The sequence below is a fragment of the Medicago truncatula genome, chromosome 8, assembly GCF_003473485.1.
Source record: "Medicago truncatula cultivar Jemalong A17 chromosome 8, MtrunA17r5.0-ANR, whole genome shotgun sequence".
In the NCBI taxonomy this organism is placed as follows: Eukaryota; Viridiplantae; Streptophyta; class Magnoliopsida; order Fabales; family Fabaceae; genus Medicago; species Medicago truncatula.
In genome coordinates this window covers 9,352,740-9,377,041 of record NC_053049.1, presented here as the reverse complement: position 1 = coordinate 9,377,041, position 24,302 = coordinate 9,352,740, and the positions used below count along the sequence as shown (strand labels likewise).

At 32.9% G+C, this 24,302-nt stretch overlaps 1 protein-coding gene across 1 annotated transcript; it reads right to left on the bottom strand.

Annotated features, from left to right (window-relative positions):
• Positions 1-9,520: 9,520 nt before the first annotated feature.
• LOC11441913 (homeobox-leucine zipper protein ATHB-12) lies at positions 9,521-11,009 on the bottom strand. Its single transcript, XM_003627463.3, has 2 exons — positions 10,479-11,009; positions 9,521-10,216 (listed from the first exon to the last, which is right to left on the bottom strand). Exons 1-2 carry the CDS (start codon positions 10,863-10,865, stop codon positions 9,857-9,859), a joined length of 747 nt encoding a protein of 248 aa, XP_003627511.2. The 5' UTR covers positions 10,866-11,009; the 3' UTR covers positions 9,521-9,856.
• Positions 11,010-24,302: the final 13,293 nt, after the last annotated feature.

Genomic DNA, 24,302 nt, shown 5'->3' with positions numbered 1-24,302 from the left:
AACAGTTTAGAGAACTTCTATAAAAAAAAAAAACTCCCCCTCAATTTAGGCATGTATAAAATATTAATTTGAAATACAAATATTCAATGATTAATTGAATAAGAATTACTAGATTTTTGACTCGTGCTCCGCTCGGATTTATTATAAAAGGATTGACATACGAATAATAAAATGCAATATATAATTGGTAACGGTGAAAAAAAATAAGTTGTAAGGTCACATCTTTTTATTTGCAAAGCTCTAAATATCAAAATATATGATTTTTGTGCTGTGTGAAATTTTTACACAATTTAGGGATTTTTTTTTGTTGAGAGAAACACGTTTAGGGCTTGGTATATATAACCAAGTTTACATGAAAATTAAGGTAGCCGAGTTTGCATGAAAATTAGGGTATTCTATTTGTAAACGTATTAAAAAAATGTAGAAAATATTGTAAAAAAAAAAGCAACAGGATATGAATGAAATAAAGGCATAAAATTGGTTAAAAAAAAGTGTACAAAATAATGTAAAAAAAAAAACATGAAATTAGTGCGATGAATTTTTCTAGTATTGTGTACAAAATATTCTCAAAAAAAAGGTAAGAGGATATGAGTGAAATTGATGCGATCAATTTTTTTTAGTATTAAATAAGTTTACGAAATATTTGCTTAAAAAAGAAAGTGTACAAAAAATTGTAAAAAAAAAAAAGGGTATAAAATAGAATGCATCAAACATGATGATTGATATGCTCATAATTTCTACAACAAACGCGTAACATCAAATAAATGTAAAAAATATTTCCTTAAAAAAAAGGGCAACATAACATCATAATTTCCAAATTGCGTTTGATTCCATAGTTTTTACATGGAATGTAAACATTAGATATACACACAAAAAGTTCCAAACAATAGCAAATTGATATACTACACTCAACTTCTGATACCCTCCTCTGTGAAACAAACAAGGCAACATAACATCATAATTTCAAATTGCGTTTGATTCGATATGCATGCAAAATGAAATTGAGGCTCTTGAAAATAATGACACATAAGACATACTACAACAAGAATTGAAGAAATCATGGACCTAGCTAGTACATGGATTAATTTAGCTAGTTTCCAGATATTTTGGTCTTGATAGAAAGGAATCATACTATAACTTCATGTCAATTTATATTCTCTATTTACTTTGTAGGCTCTTGATTGGTATGTGAAACATTTAAAACCCGTAAATATTCTATCATGTGACAGAAAAAGAGTTATTCTCTTTGATGTTGACAAGGATAAAGAAACATTGCATGAACCTGAATAAGTGTCACAAATAGAATGCTTAGTTTTCCTCATTAACAAAAGAGATATGCTAGACATCAAATTTTTTATGTCAAGTACAGTGTCATTTTATTTTTATGTATATTTTTGAAATGCGTATAAGTTGTATTAATATGAGAACTGCTAAAACAAGCAAAGATGTGATGATGTCAAACTTAATTGGAGGAATTTGGGATTTTAAGAGATTTCTTTGTCCATTTCATGTGTCTAATCCTTAATTGGGTCAAATGCGGTATTGATGGTTCTGCTAAGGTTGTCTTGATGTCAAACTTAATTGAAGGATTATCTAGGTAGCTTTGCGGTTAACCTCCCTATCATTACTTCCTTTCAAGTTGAGCTCCATGGGCTGATGAATGATATTGAGATAACTTATAAGAAGAAGAATTCTACTCATTACCTAAATGGTTTTGCTCATTCCCAAAATAAAAGACCTTTTTACCCTTATGCAATTTAACATGCGTTAGTGCAAATTGGAACGTGACTTAAGACAGGTAGCATGACTTAAGTCACGCTAGTGCAATATGAAATGCAACTTAAGTCACGTTACTTGACTTAAGTCACGCTAGTGCAAAATTAAACGCAACTTAAGTCACGTTGCTTGACTTAAGTCACGCTAGTTCTGTCTGTGGTACAAAGCATGCACCAAAAACTTCAATGAGTAGCGTGAGTTAAGTCACGCTAGTCTTAACACTAGCATGAGTTAACTCACGCTGGTGCTTCTACTATGCACGCTGTAGACCAGACTGGCAATGGCAGTGGCAGTAGTTGCTGCCTTTGTTCCTTCATTTCCTGTTTAGTGAACATGCAATTATTCAATAATAATTTTGGTACAACCATTAATTGATTCAACCAGAACTCATAATTTAGAGAACGAATAATTTTAGAAACACAATTTTAACGAAAAATAACGTAAATGTCATAAATAAGCCCAATCGTGCAAATGTAAAAGTAGTACATTATACAAACATCCAAAAAGTCATAAAAAAACAAGTCATAAACTAAGACCCTACTGCTGTTGCTCCTGCGGACTAAGACCTCCTCCTCGGAACCTGTTGATTGTCAAACACGCTATAATCGGTCTGGATGCCCTCTAAGATGCTGAAGAAGAGTAAATTAGAAACCACCTCTGGAATCTCCATCGCATGCTCCACTCTGCCTCTCATGCTGCTGATGACCTGCAATGGGTCGGAAGGATGTCTGGCCTACTCCTGGTCAACAAGAATATCCTGGTAGACAGGTCTTGACATGAGAATGTCAGGCTCTGGAGCTGGGTTGATGATGAGAGGATGGAATACACAGTAGAACCACCTAATGTAACTCTCTGAATGCTTTCAAGGCTCGTCCTCCGGGACCTAGAGACTCCTCTGCTACTGGGAAACGACATGCAGAGCAAACTCCAAGAAGGCAGCAGCCACATCTGCTGGGGCAAGAGGCATAACCCTAGTAGGAGGTCGGGGAACCCTCTGAACATGTCCGTACTGCCTCAGCACCCGCTCCGGCAAGTGACGCACCATCCTTGTCTTCCAGCCATGATCCATCCAGAGTACCAGTACACGTCCTGAAAAGGTGTCACGTCTCGTCGGTGCTCGTACGACCTCCAGGTGACGTGACAATGCTCCATCGAAACCAGCAAGCCTCTGAAGTAGTCAGTATGTTTAAACCCCCTTTGTGGTCTCCATCTACCCACATACAGGTTAAGCCGTTCATACTCTTCAAATTTCTTCCTTAGAACCACATGTCTGAAGTGAGTTATAACCCATCCCTGCAAAAACAAAGAGACAAATCTATATCAGCACACGGGTGTCATACAAGAAACTATACATTTACGTTTAACTTAAAAAAAGAAGGAAAAATATATTACCGCAAGCAAGCTCATGTAACCACCAACTGAGCCAACATTTGAGTATGAGGTAAGATTCGGTTGCTCATACAAGAAAGCAAGTCCCATCGCGCCCCATGACCACGTGCCTATGTTAGCCAAATCCCGAATCGCAAACATCCACAACAGACTAATGATTTTGCTGTTCTTGTTGGCAAAAAGGGTGTAGCCAACCAAGAGTAACAAGAACGCCTTGACACAAGCGAGCCTAATACGACTCAGCTCCTGCTCATTCTCCTCTGATAAATCCTCCCCCAACAACTGATTACACCTGTTCAACATGTACTCATAACGGTCTTTTAGGGCCGTGAAAGTGACAGAGGCACCAAAATCAGTCACTTGCTCAACCGCATCCTCCACCGGAAAGAAAAGGTGAGTCACCAGCAGATCTACAACATGGTCATGATCTAAATCCTCCTCTTGAATGAGCCGTCCAGCGACGGGGATGTCTAGGAGACAAGTAACATCATCCAGTGTGATGGTCATCTCCCCAATAGGCAGATGGAAGCTGCTGGTCTCTTGATGCCATCTCTCAGCCATGGCACACACTAATCCGTGGGAGATGTTCTCGTACCCAGTCAGAAGGAGGGACCTTAGACCCGATCTATCCACCGGTTCCCAGAACCAAGGGTTATCATATACCAGCAACAGAAGGGACAAGGCAGAAAGCTTCAGTTTCATCCCGTGCGAGATGTCAGTCATCTTACGATCCACTTGCAACCGAAATACAAAAAAAATAATTAAATATGTAAAATAAACAGGAAATAATAAAGTACAAATATACTTAAATACGTAAAATAAACATGACATATTCTACGTAATTATACTTAAATTAAATAAACATAACATATTCTACGTAAAATAAATTTGACATAATAATAAACTATATATATATTCTACGTAAAATAAACTTGACATAATAATAAACTATATATATATTCTACGTTAAAAATAAATCAATTATACTTAAATATGTAAATAAGCATGACATATTCTACGTAGTTATATTTAAATTAAATAAACATAACATATTCTACGTAAAATAAACTTGACATAATAGTAAAATATCATTAAATTAAATAAAGCAAATTATACTTATTGATTTATCGTTCCAAAGCTTGCATGCGACGTGTTTACCGAAGTCCGGTAAAAGAGACAACTCGTAAGGCCCCCATGGGGATCCTCATCCTCCATAACATGCTCTACATGCTGTTGCTCAAGATGCTGCTGCTGAGGAGGCTCGACATACTGCTGCTCAGGCTGATACCCCTCGTGAAACTGAGGCTGATACCCCTGGTGATACTCATACCCCTCCTGATACTGATAACCCGGCTGAAATCTATACTGCTCCTGATAAGCCTGCTCCTGATAATGTTGCTCATGCTGGTACTGTGGCGGGTCCACAATATGGGATGCACCCGTCTGTGACGTCGATCCCCCCGCAACTATGTAATCTTACATTTTCTAAACCCTAAACTACCACATTGTACCCTAAACAACATCTAAACAACAATTCCTAAGTTAAATCATCACTAACAATCATAATCTTTAACATTAAAGACAATTTTTTAAAAACCTAAAAATGTGATTTTTCATCAAAAATTTTGAAAATTTAAACCAAAATAATGCAAAGAAGTAGTATAATAGTCACTTACTTGATATTGTGGACGAAATTTGGTTTGAATGGCGCAAGAATGGTGAAATTCGGATTTGAGGGTGAAAATTTCGTTTTTTGAAAAGTTGAAAAATGGATGAATGGAGGTTTTGTGTTGCTGGAAACTGACTTAAGTAACGTAGCGCATGTTAACTCACGCTACGCATGTTAAGTTGCGTAGGGACATTTTGGACATTTATTTTGAAAATGAGCGGAACCATTTGAATAATGAGCAGAATTTTAAGAAGAATTGGAGCACATTTTAGTTAGAGATTGACTCTTAACTTGTTACTATGGCTTTCAGAAATTCTAGTATTGTTTCCTGCCACCTAAGGAATAGATGACTGATTTGTATGGAGTTAACAAGAAACATATAGTTTTTACATTTCTCATATTTTTAGAAAGGCAACTAGTGTGCTGACAAAATTACTTCTATTGGCCTTTAGCAAAACGGTCCAATTGGGATGAATTCTATTATGTTGTGCATTTTAAATTCTTTAAATCGTAATAAATTAGGTTATTCTAAATTTAGATTTTGTTGATGTTGATCTTTGTCAAGGGTTATCTTCCTTATAATAGAACAATTATTCATAGACACTTTTTTTTCCCATACCATCAATATACACCCCTTGTGCAAGGGCAATTTAGTATTTTCATCTTGCCACTACTCTCTCTTTCACCTGATCCTCCACCTTTGATGCCACGTGTCACATTCTTGTGTGCAGATTGAAAGTGTGTATGTCGGATGGGGGTGTCTATATATCATTGCTCTTATAATATCCGTTGTTTTCTATGTACTCCTTTTTCCTTGAAGAATTTTATCCCTCTAGGTTTTCTTGACCAGGTTTTTATTTTTATTAAAGCAGATGCTAAATTTTGTTGGTTATTCTGATTTAGGTTTTGGTCTAATCCCTTAAGTGCCTTCGCATCTTTCTTTTTATTTTAATAATATTTCTCTAGTGTTGCGGTTAATAGGTGGCAGCTAAAGGGTGCCAAAATAGTTTGGATGTCTTGGTTTGTTGTCTTTAGACATATTTTTTTTTTTTTAAAAAAAAGAAGTTAGTATTAGCTAAAGATATATAGGAGAGATAGAAATAAATATATAAAGTGTCACATCACATATATTGTCTGTATTTTGATATTCAAATAACACAACTCTAAATAAAATAGTATCACTGAAAAATAGAAGACAATCAAAAGTAATATCGAGATTTTTAACAACCAATAGTGATATCTCATATAGCAAATAGACTCTGTACCTTAATGTGAGTTTAATTTCAAATAAGATTGTGCTCTGAGAAACAAGTATAGATCATGGCATTTCTGTAGTGGAAGGTGATTCTTCAGCCTGACAGAAGGAAAAAATTGGAGTATTGGAATACATAAGCCATGTATAATTCTGATACCATACCATCCAAGAAAAAAGAGAGAATGATATGTGTGAATAGATTCATGTATTGATAATAGTATTTTTTATGAGCATATAATCTGATTCAAAGAGCAGATACAATATCTATACATATAGACATGCGAATTAAGGTAATTTACGTTGAGAATTTGACAAAATTAGGAATGTTTATGTTCTAAAGGTGTGAAGAGCTTGTCCATAGTCAAAGATTAATGGTGTCATAGTTTGGTATTATTATTTTCAGCATGTAGGAGGGGTTGGATCTGGATTTAGGATATCGGTGAGGCACAATTTTTTTTTTTGTCAAATAAATAAAGAAAACTAAATTTAATAAGAATGAAAAGGGTTTGATGAAGTGAGAAGCTATGAAGCACGGACACTGCTTGGATTAGGCGTGTCCTGTGTGTTTGACACCGACACGACACAGACACATAATTACATTGAATTATGTAGTTTTCTCAAATTATTCATGGTATCGGCGTGTCAGTGTCCGATGTCCGTGTCGGTATTTAAGTTTCATAGGTGAGAAGTGGAAAAAGTGTTTACAATGTACTTATGTTTTAGGCTGGGCTTATGGACCAAACAATTTTTTTTTTAAGCTTCAGCTTGGGCTGGTGCTGCACTTGCCACACCAGGACCTATTCAGATCCACCCCTGGCATGTAGGATGAGGATATGCCAGGTCGGTCTACATGAGCTTAATCTACGACAGAACGTGTCAATTTTTTTTCCTTAAATAGAGAAAACTTTGGTTTTTTTTTTCTTCTTTCAAATAACCAGGACCGACCCTAGGCCATAGGCCATGGGTGCGATGGCCTAGGGTCCTTGCTAGTAGGGGGCTCAATTTTTTTAATGGTGGTGTATATAGAAATATTTCGCTTATGGGGAGTATATCTAGAAAAGTTCACATAAAGGCCCAAACATTTACATGATGAAGTGCTTGGCTGAAGCCTATTAATGTTTTTTGGTGCGATATGCATATGTACCCCCTATTGCACAAAGATTTCTATACACACCCTCCCTATAAAAAAATTGGTTGTTGTTCTTAATAATGTGCTAAAAAATTATTATCCAAGAAATTGGTGATATTTTTTTGCTCCCTTTATTCCTAATAATGTGCTTCACTAATATTAAAAATATTGGTGATATTTACTATCTAATGAATTGGGATAATTTTCATAACAAAACAAATTATATTTTAGTTGAAAATGGACCTATTAGAAAAATTAATTTTAATCTTTTCTTTCAAAGGTTCCAAAAAATTAAATTACATCAATATAGTAATGTCAACTTTCTTGAACTGATTGAGAATTTAACTATGCGATCCTTTATTGAAAGTATTGCATAGTTAAATTTGATAATCAAGATCATGCGAGACACATTCATGTATCATCATAATGAACTTGTTAGCTACCTGTAGCATATAAAAATAAGAATGATGTACTTCTAATATACAAAAGAGTTCTTGTATCTATGATTCCTCTAAAAAGTCTAACACTAATTTTGTAGTAGTATCATGTATTTTGCATCCAAAAGTTCAAAATTAAGTTAGTTAAGCGTTGTTGATATACTTTTACTTTTTGTGTTATTATTCTTAGGTGCTAAAATTTCAGTCTACTTCGCATGTGCTATTGTTCTATACTTCTACGATACTTTATTTTGTTTTGGTGTCTATGGAGTATTTGATTTATTTTTCAGATGTTGCCAAAAAAATCATTTAATTGGTAGTGAAAAGCGAAAAAATATTAAATGAAGAGCTAACAAAATCACAACAACGAGCTAACAAATTTTATGATGTATTATGTAGGGGTCATTTTCTCATATTATGCCTAAGATCCTTAAAACTCTAGAAACGGCCCTGCAAATAACCATTTGACTCCAAATTGATGACAAAATTTAATAGGTACGTAAATTTTTTGGTGTTAATCTTTCGATTCCCAGAAAAATGAAATCCGGCAATATGAAGTTTGACCGTGAGATAAATATAACCTAACCAAGAGTTGTTTCATCCAGGAATCGAACTCGGGTTCTCTCGTACGATCCGTTCTTTGATGAAACTCATTAATCCTTTGAGCACAATCATTTAGTTAATAGGCACTCAGATTTCGACAATGTAAAAAATTCGGGACCCCAAAATCCAAAAGAAGAAGAGACAATGTAAGATCAAGTTCTATTTGTGTAGTTGCTTCTCATTCATTCAACTGTTAGTATGATCCTACTTTCACGTTTCAATTGTAATCACATAATGATGCATACAGATTCATATACATGTATAAATTTATAACCCTTGATCTTTTTCACAATAAATTTGTCGGTATAACTCAACTGAAACAACCTCTTGAACTAGAAATTTGCTATGATGTGATTTTTCAATTTGATATTTTCCACCCTTAAAGTGTCTGCATAATGTGGTAGTACTAGTACTGCATAGTCAGCATTAATTCACATCTTTGATATATCAATAATTATTTTAGCTCTATAGTAATATGTTATACATTAGGATAGACACTTCTGTCCTGAGACTTTGAGGAGAGGTACATTTTCAGATCTCAAATCAATTTCATCAGACCAATTCAAATGCGTTTTTTTTTTTTGGTTACAAAAGTAAAGAGATCAATCTAAATGAGTTAATAATAAACAATATTAATTTTGTAACTTTAGTTTTAATTTAAATGAATTATGTATTTTACCTATTTAACTGAATAGAACTGCTACAACTACTACAGAATATTCCCACAAAAATTGCTTACTAGTCAATTTTTCATACAAATCCACACAAATTTTGTTTGTTCTGTTTTGAATATTCCCAAATTTGTTTATATACTTCATGATGTTTTCAAAAGTCAATTTTGTCTATTGGTATATTTTCCTTTTGGATAAACATCTGATGTTTTCAACTTTAAGTAACTTATTATACTAGCATGCATGCATCAACTGCATTAAAGAAGCAATATATCAAAACTAATTTTAGAAGTTGGTTTTTGGGTAAAAAAATTGATTCATTACCAACTAATTAGTAGGTTTTTTTTTCCTTTCCAATTGCCATGTGTAGGATCTTTCACTCTTGTAAACACATTTTATTTGAGTTTTGCCAAAAGAAAATGATAAGTTGAAGCTTTCTTGGCTTCCTTTATTCTCAAGTACTCATCTCCTTTTGGTTATGCAACCAAACATTTTTATTTGTTTTAATTGAACTAAATGCAGTAGTAGACTACATTAACTATTCACGAATATCAATATTAAAAGAACTTTAGTTATCACTTAAAGGGTCTGTTTGGTTTAACTTATTTGTACGCATTTGTATAACTATTTTGAAGAACCTTTCAAAACTGCTTATGAGATGTCCGTAACTTACTTCCATAGACTCTCCAGAATAGCCTACAAAGCTTATAACTATTTATACTATAAGCGCTTAATTAAGTTATTTATCCAAACAAGATCGAACCGCAGAGATGAAAATCATTTCCTACAAACTAATGATTATGTTGTACAAAAAACAAAATGTCCCTTGATTTTCCTCTGACAACTTCTTCAACAAAACAATGATGATTCTAACATCATAAATTTTGCATATATTTCCTCCACACATATTTTCCTCCTCTGTTTCATTCAAGACCAAAAGTCCCACCATTGATAATCACAACTTGATTGGCCTAATAAATCATTTGATTCAAAAGCACTCCAATCTTCTGGTGATGTTAAAGAACCATCAGCATGTTCAGCAAAATTCATAAGACCAGTTTCATCTTCTAAACCAAAGTATTCAACCTTTATGCTTGTGTCATCATCTGATAGAACATCAAGTACATGTTCTGATCTTTCCATTGAAGGACTTGGTTTCACCTCAGCCTCACATTTGTTTCTTCCTCCATTTTCTGATGCACTTTCCATGCTCTTTGCTTCTTTAACTTGTGAACTACTCTGACTTTGCTCTATTGGCTTTTGTATTAGATCATTCAGCTTCTGCAACTGTTGAACATGGAAACTAGTCAAATTTCTATATAATTAACTATATGTTAATAATCAATACAAAATGTAATATATTAGTAATTTAAGTGACACTAATAACCATTTTATAACTATCTTGTTCATCAGGTGTCAGTTCAGTGATAAGAGATTGACTTTGTAACATCAGGGGACAGAGTGTCACCGTTATTAATAATAATTTCGCCTAAGATCTTATCAACATTTCAAAATGGATTAAAATTTAAAATTGAACTATACTAAGTACCTGTATTAGTAATGTTTGTCTTTCCTTCTTCATAGATTCAAACTTTGAAGCCAAATTATTGTAACTATTTTGAAGTTTGTTGTATTCTCTTTCAAGTTGCTTTGATTTCCATCTAGCTCTTTTGTTTTGAAACCATATAGCAACTTGTCTTGGCTGCAATCCAAGCTCTCTAGCTAACTGCAACTTCTTTCTTGGTTCAAGTCTTGTCTCAGTTTCAAACATAGTTTCCAATGATTTGATTTGTTCATCAGTAAACCTCTTTGTATTCTTGTTTTTCTTCTTTCTCATGGAAGATATGCTACTAGTTGTGTATGTTTCTTCTTCTCCTGCTTCTGCTGAATAACTACTATATTGGCTATATTCCATGTTTTCTAATTCAAACATCATGTGAAGGAGAGGAATGTTTTTTGAGGTAGAGAGTGTGTTTGTGTTTGTGTTTGTGTTTGTGTTTGTGTCTTTGCCTTGTGATGATATGCATGTATCTATATATATTGGCTTTAAGTTATTTGAGTTCTTATCATGAGGGGAAGATTAAACTCATCAATTGCTAGCTTTATATCCAAAACTTATTGGTCCTGCTACACAATTTTCTTCCACCTGTGCATTGTGAATATTACCTATTTTTCCTTTTTCCCATCTTTGTTGTGACATTTATGTATATTTTATTTCCAACTTTTTTTTATTTTAAAAAATATTTTTATTTTAAAATTTTGATGTCAAATACGACATTCTTTGGTTATTTTATGTAGTTTTCACATGTGTGAATATTGTAGAAGATAAAACGTAGCATATAAGAAAAGATAACCACGCATGATGTGACACTGTGACATACCACGTATGGTGTGACACTGTGACATACATTATTTGTATTTTGATGTTCAGATAACATAATTTTTTTTATGAAAATTATTTATTGATATTAGTTGAGTAAAAAAAAAGTTTATTAGCTTTTGAGATAAACTCTGAACATGCACTGTTTTGGAATCTGAGCCATCTTTGGTAGCTTGGCTTGTGTATGGCTAGCTTGATGCTTCAATAATGATATTTTTGTACTATTGTGTGATCATAGGATACTTTTATTATTTCAGTGTTTAATCACAATTTTAATGATTTATGTGAGTGAGAATGCTACATTTGATATTCATATGGTCATTATCAATGTCAACATCCAATTAACCTCAAGGTTTTGTCCTAATGAAGTTATGTCGGTTACATGAATCACGTTCTTTATTAAAATTTTGTTTATACTAGTTTAACAATTTGTAGAGTCTATATAATAATTTATATTTTGGTGATGCCATTGATGATGCACTATTTCTTCACATTTGTTGGACTATTGGTGTAGTTAATCTGTACATTTAAGCCTGTGTAAAATGATTATGCTAAAATATTATTAGTTTGAGCAATCTTCTAGGTTTGGTCAAATTTTATGTTAATACTTTTTTATTTAGATTGAAGCCTCAGTATGTAACATGAGTCATGTGTGTGTAAAATTTTGTTCACTTCAAAAGTAAATTAGAGAAGGTAATCGTATTTTTGGTTCTAGTCTAGTGTGAAAATCTAAATGATATTGATTGAAAATAAACAAATTAATAAAGTTATAGTTATCTAGTTAAGTTAGGTGATTAGTCTGGTCTTCTTTAAAAAAAAAGTTAGGTAATTAGTCTGGTCTGAATATAAGTCAAAAGTAAATTATTATATATTTTACGTTAGTTTCTTCTTAATTACTCTTTTTATTTTTTTATTTTTATCCCTATTTACTTTATGTTTTTAATATTTGATTGTCAATACTACTTTTATTATCTATTGCAACGAGAAATAGTGGAAAATAAATAACCAAAGATATTATTGAAAAATAATAATACTTGTTCGGGGAAAATTAATGTTACGTTGAATTTGAAATCGCAAATAAATATGAACAAATTGTTTACAAAAGCGATAGTTTAAAAAAAAAAAAAAAAAAACCGACTTCGTTTATATAATAGTTTACATCTCCCTTACATTCAAAACAACCTAAGCAAGGGAACCTAATAGGGTTTCTTAAGGATTTTTGGGGGAGCTTAAACATGATTTTATGAGGTTTCTGAATGAGTAATAGCTCTTATTCTGAACGAGGCAAGTTGTCAACAACTTTTTGATTTTCGCCCTATTTCTAATATTGAATGTATGTACGGTTCTTGCGAAGGTGTTAGCTGATGGACTTAGGTTAGTCATTGGTAATGTTGTTTGTAAACGTCAACCAATTTATGTGAAGGGGAAACAAATTCTTGATAGGATTGCAATTGCTAATGAGCTAGCGGACGATGCCAAGAGACGCAAAGGAGGAACTCATTCTATTTAAAGTGGATTTTGAAAAAGCATACGATCATGTAGAGTGGAATTATTTGAACTCTATTACGTTGAATATGACTTTTTTGGATAAATCATGTCATTGGATTATGGAGTGTATTGGGCCAACAATGACATCAGTGTAGGTTATATGCAATCTGACTGATGAGTTTAATATGAGTAGGTGTTACGTCAAGGGGACCTTTTATCACATTTTTTTATTCTTGTTAGCTGTCGAAGTTATAATGTGATGTTAAAGTCAGCCGTCGAAGTTATGGTGTTGGGTCGAACTCTGAGTTATGCATTTTGCATTTACAACTTATCGATGACACACTGATCGTGGGGGAAAAGAGTTGGGGTAATGTCAAAGCTTTGAAGGCAAATTTGATCTTATTTGAACTCATTTCAGGGTTAAAGTTGAATTTTCATTGAAGTTCGTTGGTAGGGTAAATGTGGCAGCGTCTTTTAAAATTTAAGCTGATGTGGTGTTGAATTGCAAAATTGATATTATCCCTTTTATGTATCTAGATCTGCCTATTGGTGGTAACCCACATCGTCGTTCCATCTAGAATTCTCTTACACAAAGAAAGTATCTGCAAACATGTGTCTGGTTGGAAGAACAAACACTTACCGATGGGTGATCATATTATTCTTATTAAATTTTTGGGTTAAATATGTTTTTGGTTCCTATAAATATGTCAACATTTTGTTTTAGTCCCTCTAAAATTTTCCTTCAACTTTTATTCCCTATAAAATTTTCAATCACTATTTTTAATTTAATTTTTGTATTTTTTAATGAAATTATGCAGAAATGTGTCAAATATTGTAAAAAAATTCCTAAAAAAAAATTAATTTTTTTTAACAAAACACAAATTAAATATGAATTTTTAACCGTAAAAAATATATAAATTCATATTAAATTCATGTTTTGTTAAAAAATTCTAAATTTTTTTGGAAGTCATTCCTATAATATTTTGAATTTTTTTGGAAAATTTTATTAAAAAATATGAATTTTAAATATGATTTTACTTTAAAAGAGGGACAAAAAATGAAGGTTGAAAATTTTATAGGGACTAAAAGTTGCAGGAAAATTTTAGAGGGACTAAAACGTAAAGTTGACATATTTATAGGGACCAAAAACATATTTAACCCTAAATTTTTCTTGTCTTTATTACCATTTTACTTTCTTTCATTCTTCAAGACTCACTGAGGTATAATGTCTCTCATTGAATCTCTTTTTATTTTTATTTTATGGAATGGGAGGAGGAGGAGCACAAAATTTATTAGATCTATTGGGGTAAAGTCTGTTATGATTAGGAGTCAGAAGATTTTTCTTTTCCCTTTTCAGTAGATTTTGGATATTATCTCTTACTCCTTAATCTTAAGTTAATCCTAGAAATTTGGCTCCAAAACTGCAACATTAAATGCTAAGTGAGATAACCCTAAAAAAATTTGGCCCTAAAGTGTTTGGAAATTTGAATTTCAAATTATTTTATTGGAACAAACCTACTAGCATTTACCAATATATGTTATTAATAACAATGATATTTTCCAAAGCAAAAATTTGACCATGATATGCTATTTGAAATTCAATTTCTCCCTCATTCACTCCTTATTTTGTGTATTTCGAAATTAGCAATTAGCCTAGCTATTGTTGTGTCCCTTCCTATTTTCATGCAATATTTAGTGCATTCTTTACTGAATAATTGGACGGTTCCATGATATCAGACTTTTAGAATGCATTGAAATTCCTCAGCTTTTAATATTACGGTTCTAGCTAAAAACGAATTATATCTCTTCTTCCTCATCACTCACCACTCTGTAGTCTCTCTCTTTCTACTAATCTTCTTTCATTTGCTTCTACAATATTTTCTCAGCAACGAGCAACTCACCATTTTCTCATCGGAAACCTGTCCCTCCACCTTTTCATCTGTGTCGCTGAACTCACTGGCGGGTTGAAGTAATGCTAGATATGCTTCTCTAATGGTAGCAGATCATTTGCTGTTAAATTGGAGAAATTGAACCGTTTATTTTTCTTTGATTTTTATTGTTCTTACTAATTTGTATTTTCTTTTTTTTTTTTTTTTTTTTTTGATTTTGATTTGAACTGAAGTACCTGTAACTTTTGATTTGAACGGAAGTCACAATATATCATGGACGACTTTGTGATTTTTTAGTTAACAAAAATAATTTTTTTTTCAAAAACCAACGCGTCCCATATTGCAACATATTACCTTCTCCTTTGTTTATGACCCGGGCGGTAGCACGGATAAAAGTTCTAATTATATTAATTTTTATTCATTCTTGCTGGATTATGTAAATGTGAGTGAATCTTCTCTCGTGTGAGAACAAAACTTTATCTTTGTAAACATCTTCATCTAATATCTGTTTCAAGTTCACCTTGTTGGATTTTTTTATGTAATGCTTTTGCACTTTCATTTTTCTTAAGAAAATAACAAAAAGCTATCATGATTACTTTCACTCAAATTTGAAGAGTTCAGAAGAAGAAAAAATAAATAATAGTACTAGCAACACAGTATTTAACACATATTTTCTAACACACTATTTTTTATGATTTTTTTTTTTTAAAGCGTGTTATAGAGTAAATATTAGTTGAAAGTTAAATTATTGGCTAACTTTATTGTGCACAAGTAAAATAAATAGTTTGCTAAAAAAAAAAGTAAAATAAATAGTCCTTATGAAAAGTATAACAATTCTTGCATGATGTATAACCAAATCTAAATCTAAATTATATATGAAAGTTTTATTTACGCATTCCCACATGAAATTAGCCTTCATATAACACGCGTCACTGTGTACGCATGTAGATATCCAAAGTAAAAAATTGACCAAAGTGATGAACAAAATGAAGCCAAAGCCTTGAAAATCATAAGCCTAAGTTGAAGCCAAATTCATTCAGCTAACACTTCTTGACTCTGAGAACGATATGGTTAGGTTAGGTCATTGTCACCTACAGTCACAACACATCGTGCCCATCTTTCATTCTTCACTTGGAATATTTCCTTTTGACAAAGAAAATAATTAAAATAAAATTCCCATTCATAGATTTCTTTTTTATAAAATAAAGTTTAAATGAATTGAAGTTCAAAGTTAATCAATTTTTTTTTCTTATGAAATAACTAAATTAATTCATCTAAATTGATATTAGAAAGAATCGAATCAAGATCATAAAAAAAAGCACTATTTCAAATCTAAAATCAACATCATCAAATCAACTCCATCAAATTAACCTAAATAGGTTATATTACATTTACTACGGATCAAATATATCCTTACACCAATGAAAGATAAACTTATACATCTATCTATTGGATATGAATCAGCTATTTATCAGCTAAATCAACTTTTTTTTTTGTCAGCAGTCCAGTGACTAGAGTTCACCTTATAAGATAAATAAACGGGATGTCTGAGATTCGAACACTAATCTCTGCATATAATAATACATTGTACCACCAACTGAGGTATAGTCTCGGGATTGAATCAACTTATTTTATCATCCTTTAAAAAAAACTTTATTTGCTCGCAATATATTTCATTATCACAATTCAAAGTTCACAATATTTTATCATTAAAAAAACTAATATTAAAACATATCATGTCCAATCAAATAAGTTCCCAAGGGACACGAATTTTAACTCTGTCAAACATCAACCAATGACTTTAAGCCACATGGTATAATAACAAAAACATAGAATCCCATTACGTTGTCTTTTTCCATTGAGTTTTGTGTTTCTCTCTTGCGACGTGGCACTATAATCGTGGGGCGTACGATCAAAGCAAAAATCAAATCCATACGACACGTGGAATTATTGGTAATATCGTAGCTTCTTAAGACTCTGATTCTGAGCTACATAATTTTAACCGTACACGTGTCTTGATATTATTTTGTTTGCTCTTTCTTCACGACACGTAACGTACGTCCTTTATTTCCTTTTATATAATCAACAATGGGTATTGGGAGATAGTTAGTTGATTAGACCAAAGTTGTAAAAATTAAGTAAAATCAAATAAAATATGATTAGGATGCATTTAGATAAATTAATGAATTAAGTATTGGTTGAGTAGGCTTAAAATAAAGATTAGTTGAATAATTATTGTTACATACCTTTTTTTTGAGACATGCCAGTTATTTTCAAATTTCATTAGACATTTATAGAAGTGATTAAGCTATAGAAAACAGCTTATGGAATAATGTAAATTATGAACTTTGTAAATTTATTTGAAAGAAAAATCTTAATAAAGTGACTGTATATAAAATGGTAACTGTGTAATTTTTTTACTCATATAATTCTATGATATTAGACCCCAACTTTTGGTTGTTTGGAAGAACTTGTTATGGCATTGCTTTTGAAAAACTTTTAAATCTAGTTTCACAAGAATAAATGGGGTGATATGGTAATCAACGAGTGTCGAGTCTAGCATAATATATTAGTTTCACACAACATGCCAAATTAAGTTTTAAATTATGTCTGAGTGATTTGGAAGGATCGCAACAACCGTGTCTTTAACAATACAGGTTCAAATCATTCGGTTTTATTTGAGAAGGTTAAGTTGAATTCCTTTTTGTGGCTAAAGGCTAAACGCCCGTCCCTAAAATTTTGTTATCATGACCGGTGGCAACACCCATTTCTATGTTTGGGTGTGCGAATGTAATTTTATTTTCTGGAGGTGCCTCTCCTTTCTAGGCACTGTCAGTTGTAAACTTTTGATCGTAGCCTCTCTTTAGCACACCTTGTGCGGGGATTGGCGTTGTTGTTGTTAATATATATATCATTTTGGTTTGTGCAAAAAAAAAAAAGTTTTAAATTTAGGTTGTCTATTAAAGATAAAATGGCTCGCTTTGGTATTTGGTTCGTGGTTGATTGGAGTTCTCTTCGATAGACCTTGCTCTATTTCAAACCATTTCAATTATTATACTATATTGATCGGGGTTCGAAAGGGAGGTGCTCTTTTTTGCACTTAATTTGGTTTACCTATGTGTGGGTTATCTGACAAGACCAAAATGACCTAGCTTTTAATCATAAGGATAAAATGATGCATCAATTGCTTAATAAAGTTAAATATTTGTCTTTGTGGTTGCTGAAGCATAAGACCGCAAATGTTTCTATTGAGTTTGCTGCTTGGTGGCAGCACCCCTTTGATTGTCTGTGTGTTGGATAATTGTGTTGTATATTGTTTTTTTACCGCTGCCCTATTCTTTAATGGATGTTGGTTAATTGTTGCATATTTGAACTCTTTACTTCTTCTTGGCACACCTTATACTAATGAGGTAACTTTTTGTGGTGTTTAATATATCCTATTTTAGTTTGTTAAAAAAATTGTTTTAAATCCAATTAAAAAATGTGTTTATATTTAATATTCGATGGTATCTCGAATATAACTACTTTTGGTGGATAAAGAAAATTAAAAAAAAAGTTAAAAAAACGAAGGGATAGGGTTACATGCAATTAACATGATAACTAACAATTAACACTTTACCTAATAAGCCTACATTATAATATCAGCAATCGCACATATAGTAGGTGGTCATCATCATGTAAAGATGACCATTTGAATATTGCATGGATGTATTAGTTGATCACTAAAAATTGAATCAGTAGCTTCTAGATCCTTGATAAACCATTTTTCTCCTTTTTTTTTATTTTTTATTTTTTATTTCCTTACTTCATTATAATTTTAGAAAAACTTTAATACACTTGGTATAGACATATTGGTTGGTTTGGATGGATTATCAACATGCAGTTGCTTCCAATGAGGTAAGGACATTTTTTTTAATACCAATGAAAACGAACATGTCTGATGATACTATTAGCATAATTGTACAAATTAGAAGAATGTATTTTTGTCGTTTTGTTCTTTTACTATTGTTACTACGTTTGCTCTAATTTCATGTCTTTGTCTAATTGCTACAATTTTTGGTGAAGCTAAGTCATTAGTCAATCAATTTCATGTGGCCAATTTATTTGTGTGAAAACGGAGGTGTATCATCATTATACTACTGTTTGGATCAGATTTATCACCGCAAGTAAGGAAAATTGTGATTAAGATAATATAAGGAAATGATTAGGTGAGGTTGACATGGTTATTTTCTTATATGCAGTGCGTGCAGGGTTCAAAACCAATGACTAAGCTATTTTATGAAGAAGAAATTGAATATAAAAAGTGTGACAATTCTTGATCATTTATAGGTTTTGTAGTCTTTTTAGTCTTTATTTGATAAAGCTAACCGAATTATAAACGAAAGTCCTAAGTATACCCTTCTATTTGATCGCACATAAGTGGAGATTGGCTTTATTTGATGGAATGATTGTGATGAAAAACACCAAAATCGTATAAGAATTGCAACTTTTGAGAGAATATTGAGGATACTTATAAGTTAGTGGTAAGATCACTGAACGAACTTATAGCTTATAGTAGATAGTTTATAAATTCGTCCGATAAAAAAAACTCCGTTTAGTAATGGTCTTTTATCACGAGCTTATAACTTTATTTCACGAGCTTATAAGCTATTTTTCAAAAGTTATTTCAAGTAGCGTTTGAGCTTATAGCTTATAACTTATCATCTTTTCTTTCAAATTTACTCTTATGTTTATTTTATAGCTCACACAATTTAATTGTGGATAAGTGAGGTGTCCGGGGTTCGAACCCTGACCCCTGCATATAATATGCAATATCCCTACCAACAACTGAGCTAAGCTCATGGGGATCACTTTTGGGCGGTGTCTAGGGTGGGAGACCTTAATAGGTCTCCTACGGTGCATAACCTCTTTTTTTTTTTTTTTTTGGAGCAAAATAACCTTTTAGAACTGCTAGATTGATCAAACTCACTAGTTTATATTATATACCAATCACATTTGATTATTACCTTTTTGTCTTATTCTCCCACGGCTAAGCTTCCAATCCTTTCCCTCTTCAATCTCATTCCTCTGCACTTTTTTCTTTCTTTTACAATAGCAAGCTTTCAACACTTTTATGTGCATATTTCTCAATCATGTAAAAATCAATTTGTTCCTTCACCACTCTCTATTCCTATATTTAAATAATTGTTTATATGTCTCAATAAATTAATCCTCACATTTTGCATGAATTTAAAAAGAATGGTTTCAAATTTTCATATCTATTGAGTAAAAAAATTCAGAGAAACCTATTAAATAATAAGATTGACACTTTACTAATCATTAAAGGTAAAAGAACAAATCATTGATGTATATTGAGGAATAAATCAAACATGATTCACACTTTTCATAAACATTCAAATGAAAAGATTACATCTGCAACAAAGAACACAACCCATACAAATTACAACAAAAAATCAAATTTTCCAACCATTAAAGAGTTCATTATTCTTCCCACACTTTATGGTACAAACTTTCGCTGTTAGGAGCGACCCTCTCCGCACCTCTTTGAGTTTCTATCATCCAACACGAGGGTTTGGAAATGGTTATGGTTTTATTTGGTTCATCAGTATAACTTGTTTTCCTTTTATCTCTATGGATCTTAAACTTGTCACTGCACCATCAATGATGCAAGCTCCTTTGTTGTTGGTTCTGCAGATCTAAGTTGTTTGAGAGAAAAAGAAAGAACACGAAAGTGTTATGGAAGAAAGAAAATGATAATGAAATAAAAGAAAGTATTAGGTGTAGACACATATATAATAAGATTCATAGTGAATCATAATCCAACGGCTAATAGAAGTTTCACTAATTTCTTTCAAAAAAAAAAGGTTTTACTAGCTTGCTCACGGTAGGAGACCTATTAAGGTCTCCCACCCTAGCCTCACTTTTGTCCTTTTAACTCAAACTAAAATAGTTATGAAATAATTATTAGTTGTGCTTCCGTTTTTTTTTTCTTTTGAGAGAATGTCTTCCATAGTTTTTTTATGGAGTACGTTCTGTTGGAACAAAATGTGTTTCACAATGAACCTTATTAAGTTTTGATGATAACAAGGTATTAAAAATTGTCAATTGGTTATTACTAATAATTGTTCAAGTGTACAGGACCAAAGGCTACTCAAGTTATTTCAATAGGTCTTGGAAGAACAATGGAAAGAAAAAAGAAATTCTGAGCATCTGAAGAAAACTGCTCCTGAAGAGATGACGTCATCAGAAGCAGAAAGTCATCAGAAGCAGAAAGTCATCAGAAGCAAAAGTTTTCATCAGAAGCAATATCTTCACCAGAAGCTACTTTTGATCCTTTAATCAAACTGAAGATTCAAAGTTGCTGATTCTCAATTCAGTCTTATCAAAGAAGAACAAAGAATTGAAAGGGAGGTATCAACGGATATATGGATAGCACTGAGCTCTTGTCTCTCGTTAATAGAGTTGACAAAGTACAAGTGTACAACCACTACCTCCACTACTCTGTTTTCTGTCTACGCTACAAGACAAAACAACAGCCATGCCTGCAGAATTTGTACACTCAAGATGGGAATGAATTTGAAGTTTATTCTTCAAAGGACTACACCCAAATCAGGCAAAGGATCACTGGTGGATAATCAAAGGATTTCAAACGACTCTTTAGACGTGCTGATTATCTCAACGTCTCTTTCACGCCTCTATATAAAGGAGTGAAGACTTGAAGATTGTAGATAGAGATACATAAGTTCAAAAGCGCCAAAACTCTGTCAATTTGATTCTACAAAGCACACTGAATTTCTGCACTGATTTGATACATCTTAGAAATTCAAAGTCTAGAGTCTTTTCTGTATTGTATTGTGAACACCACTGATTGTATATCAAGTGTTCAATTCAAACTCAATTCTCTGTATTTTTGTTTGATTAGAAGTCTCTTGCCTGCGTGCTTGAGCATTAGAAGTCTCTTGCTTAGTGCTTGAGCATTGGAAGACTCTTGCGTGTGTGCTTGAGCATTGTTTTGTGAAGTCTCATACTTTGAAAGTATTGAGCAGTTGTAATCTTGTGATTATAGTGAAATCTCCTTGGAAGTGCAAGGGGGACTGGACTACTTCCGTGTTGTGGAAGGAACCAGGATAACTGACTGTGTCTTTGTCTTTCTTTTCTCTGCTCTGTTCTTTTCCGCTGCAATCTGACTCTGATCATTTCATCAGAAGCAATCAAACTGCTTCTGAAGTTTTATCAGAAGAAGAATCCTTTTTTAAGAGAAAAAGAAAACACAATTCAACCCCCCCATTCTTGTGTTTTTCACCTTCAATTGGTATCAGAGCCTGCTCTGTTATCACAGCACTTAACCGTGTTACAGTTCAAGATCTATTAGAAAAACATGTCTGGAGATGAGGAATCAGTTACTCCAAAATACACAAGTGTCAAGCATGACTATGATACTGCTGACAAGAAAACAGACTCTGGAAAAGCTCCAAAGTTTAATGGAGATCCAGAAGAGTTTTCATGGTGGAAAACTAATATGTACAGCTTTATCATGGGATTGGATGAAGAGCTATGGGATATACTGGAAGATGGAGTTGATGATCTGGATTTGGATGAAGAAGGAGCTGCTATAGACAGAAGAATACATACTCCTGCTCAGAAGAAGCTTTATAAGAAACATCACAAGATAAGAGGAATCATCGTGGCTTCTATACCTCGCACCGAATACATGAAAATGAGTGACAAATCTACTGCGAAGGCCATGTTTGCTTCTCTATGTGCAAACTTTGAAGGCAGCAAGAAAGTAAAAGAGGCTAAAGCTTTGATGCTAGTTCATCAGTATGAACTTTTCAGAATGAAGGATGATGAGAGTATAGAAGAAATGTACTCAAGATTTCAAACTTTAGTTTCTGGATTGCAAATACTGAAGAAAAGCTATGTTGCCTCTGATCATGTTAGTAAGATTTTGAGAAGCTTACCTTCAAGATGGAGACCCAAAGTAACTGCTATTGAGGAAGCTAAGGATCTAAATACTTTAAGTGTTGAAGATCTTGTTAGCTCACTCAAAGTGCATGAAATGAGTTTAAATGAGCATGAAACCTCTAAGAAGAGTAAATCCATTGCTTTACCATCTAAAGGAAAGACCTCAAAGTCTTCCAAAGCCTACAAAGCCAGTGAATCTGAAGAAGAATCACCTGATGGAGATTCTGATGAAGATCAATCTGTAAAGATGGCTATGCTGTCCAACAAGCTTGAGTATCTGGCAAGGAAGCAGAAGAAATTTTTGAGCAAGAGAGGTAGCTACAAGAACTTCAAGAAAGAAGATCAGAAGGGATGCTTCAATTGTAAGAAGCCTGGTCATTTCATTGCTGATTGCCTTGATCTTCAGAAGGAGAAGTTTAAAGGCAAATCCAAGAAATCAAGCTTCAACTCCAGTAAATTCAGAAAGCAAATCAAAAAGAGCTTGATGGCGACCTGGGAAGATTTGGATAGTGAATCTGGTTCTGATAAAGAAGAAGCTGATGATGATGCTAAGGCAGCCGTTGGGTTAGTGGCAACAGTATCATCAGAAGCAGTATCAGAAGCTGAATCAGATTCAGAAGATGAAAATGAGGTATATTCCAAAATCCCTAGACAAGAACTTGTTGATTCTCTAAAAGAACTTTTATCACTGTTTGAACACAGAACCAATGAGTTGACAGATTTAAAAGAAAAATATGTTGATTTGATGAAACAACAAAAATCAACTCTATTGGAACTAAAAGCTTCTGAAGAAGAACTCAAAGGGTTTAACCTTGTTCTCATGGTTTTTGGGTGCCAAGCCATTAATTGGACTTGAACCTTTTGACCGTTGATATCTCTCTTTTTTCTTGGGAAGGGTAAAAGGAGAAAAACCCTTAAAAAGTTCTAGATTCGGGGGTCGTTTTCGCTACGGGAAGGTGTTAGGCACCCGGAGCGATTATGGTATTCCATAAGAACCGTTCTCCTAAATTGATTTCTACGCTTTATTTTTATTGCTTATTTGTAAAAAAGAAGGTGTGATTAGTTAAGAATGGAGGTGAGAAGAAGTAGAATTTGATTTTTACTTCGGCTTGGATGAGTTTTGACTCATTGCCTACGTACCCTTTTAAGGGATCAAAACCGTTCGTAGTTCACTCTCAAAAATGGTTTTTGTTTTTGTTGGTTGATTTTAAGTTTGAAAAGAGATTTTGAAGAAAGGAGATGAGAGGCCTCAAGGGCATAAGATTTGGAAAGTGTGAGGTGGAATTAGTCATTTTGCAAAAATAAAGTCCAAGGAGGATTAAGATTTATTGAAGATTTTACTTAAGAAAATAAAGGGGGAAATAAGGAGTTTTGACTCCATTTTATTTTCAAAAAGGTTTTCAAGTGTTATTTGCATGTTTTAGAAAAAAGTTGATTTTTATCTAAGTGTTCGAAACTAAGCGTTCATCTAATCATGCAATCCTAGCCATACATCTATGCATACAATCCTAAGCATACATCTAGGGTGAGTGTGTGCGTGTCGGTGCGTCATAGTGTCCATAGTCCATATTACAAAAATTGCCTAAATACATTCTATGGCCCCTTTGCCAAGCTACAAACCAATGATAACAAATTACACCTCTAAATGAAT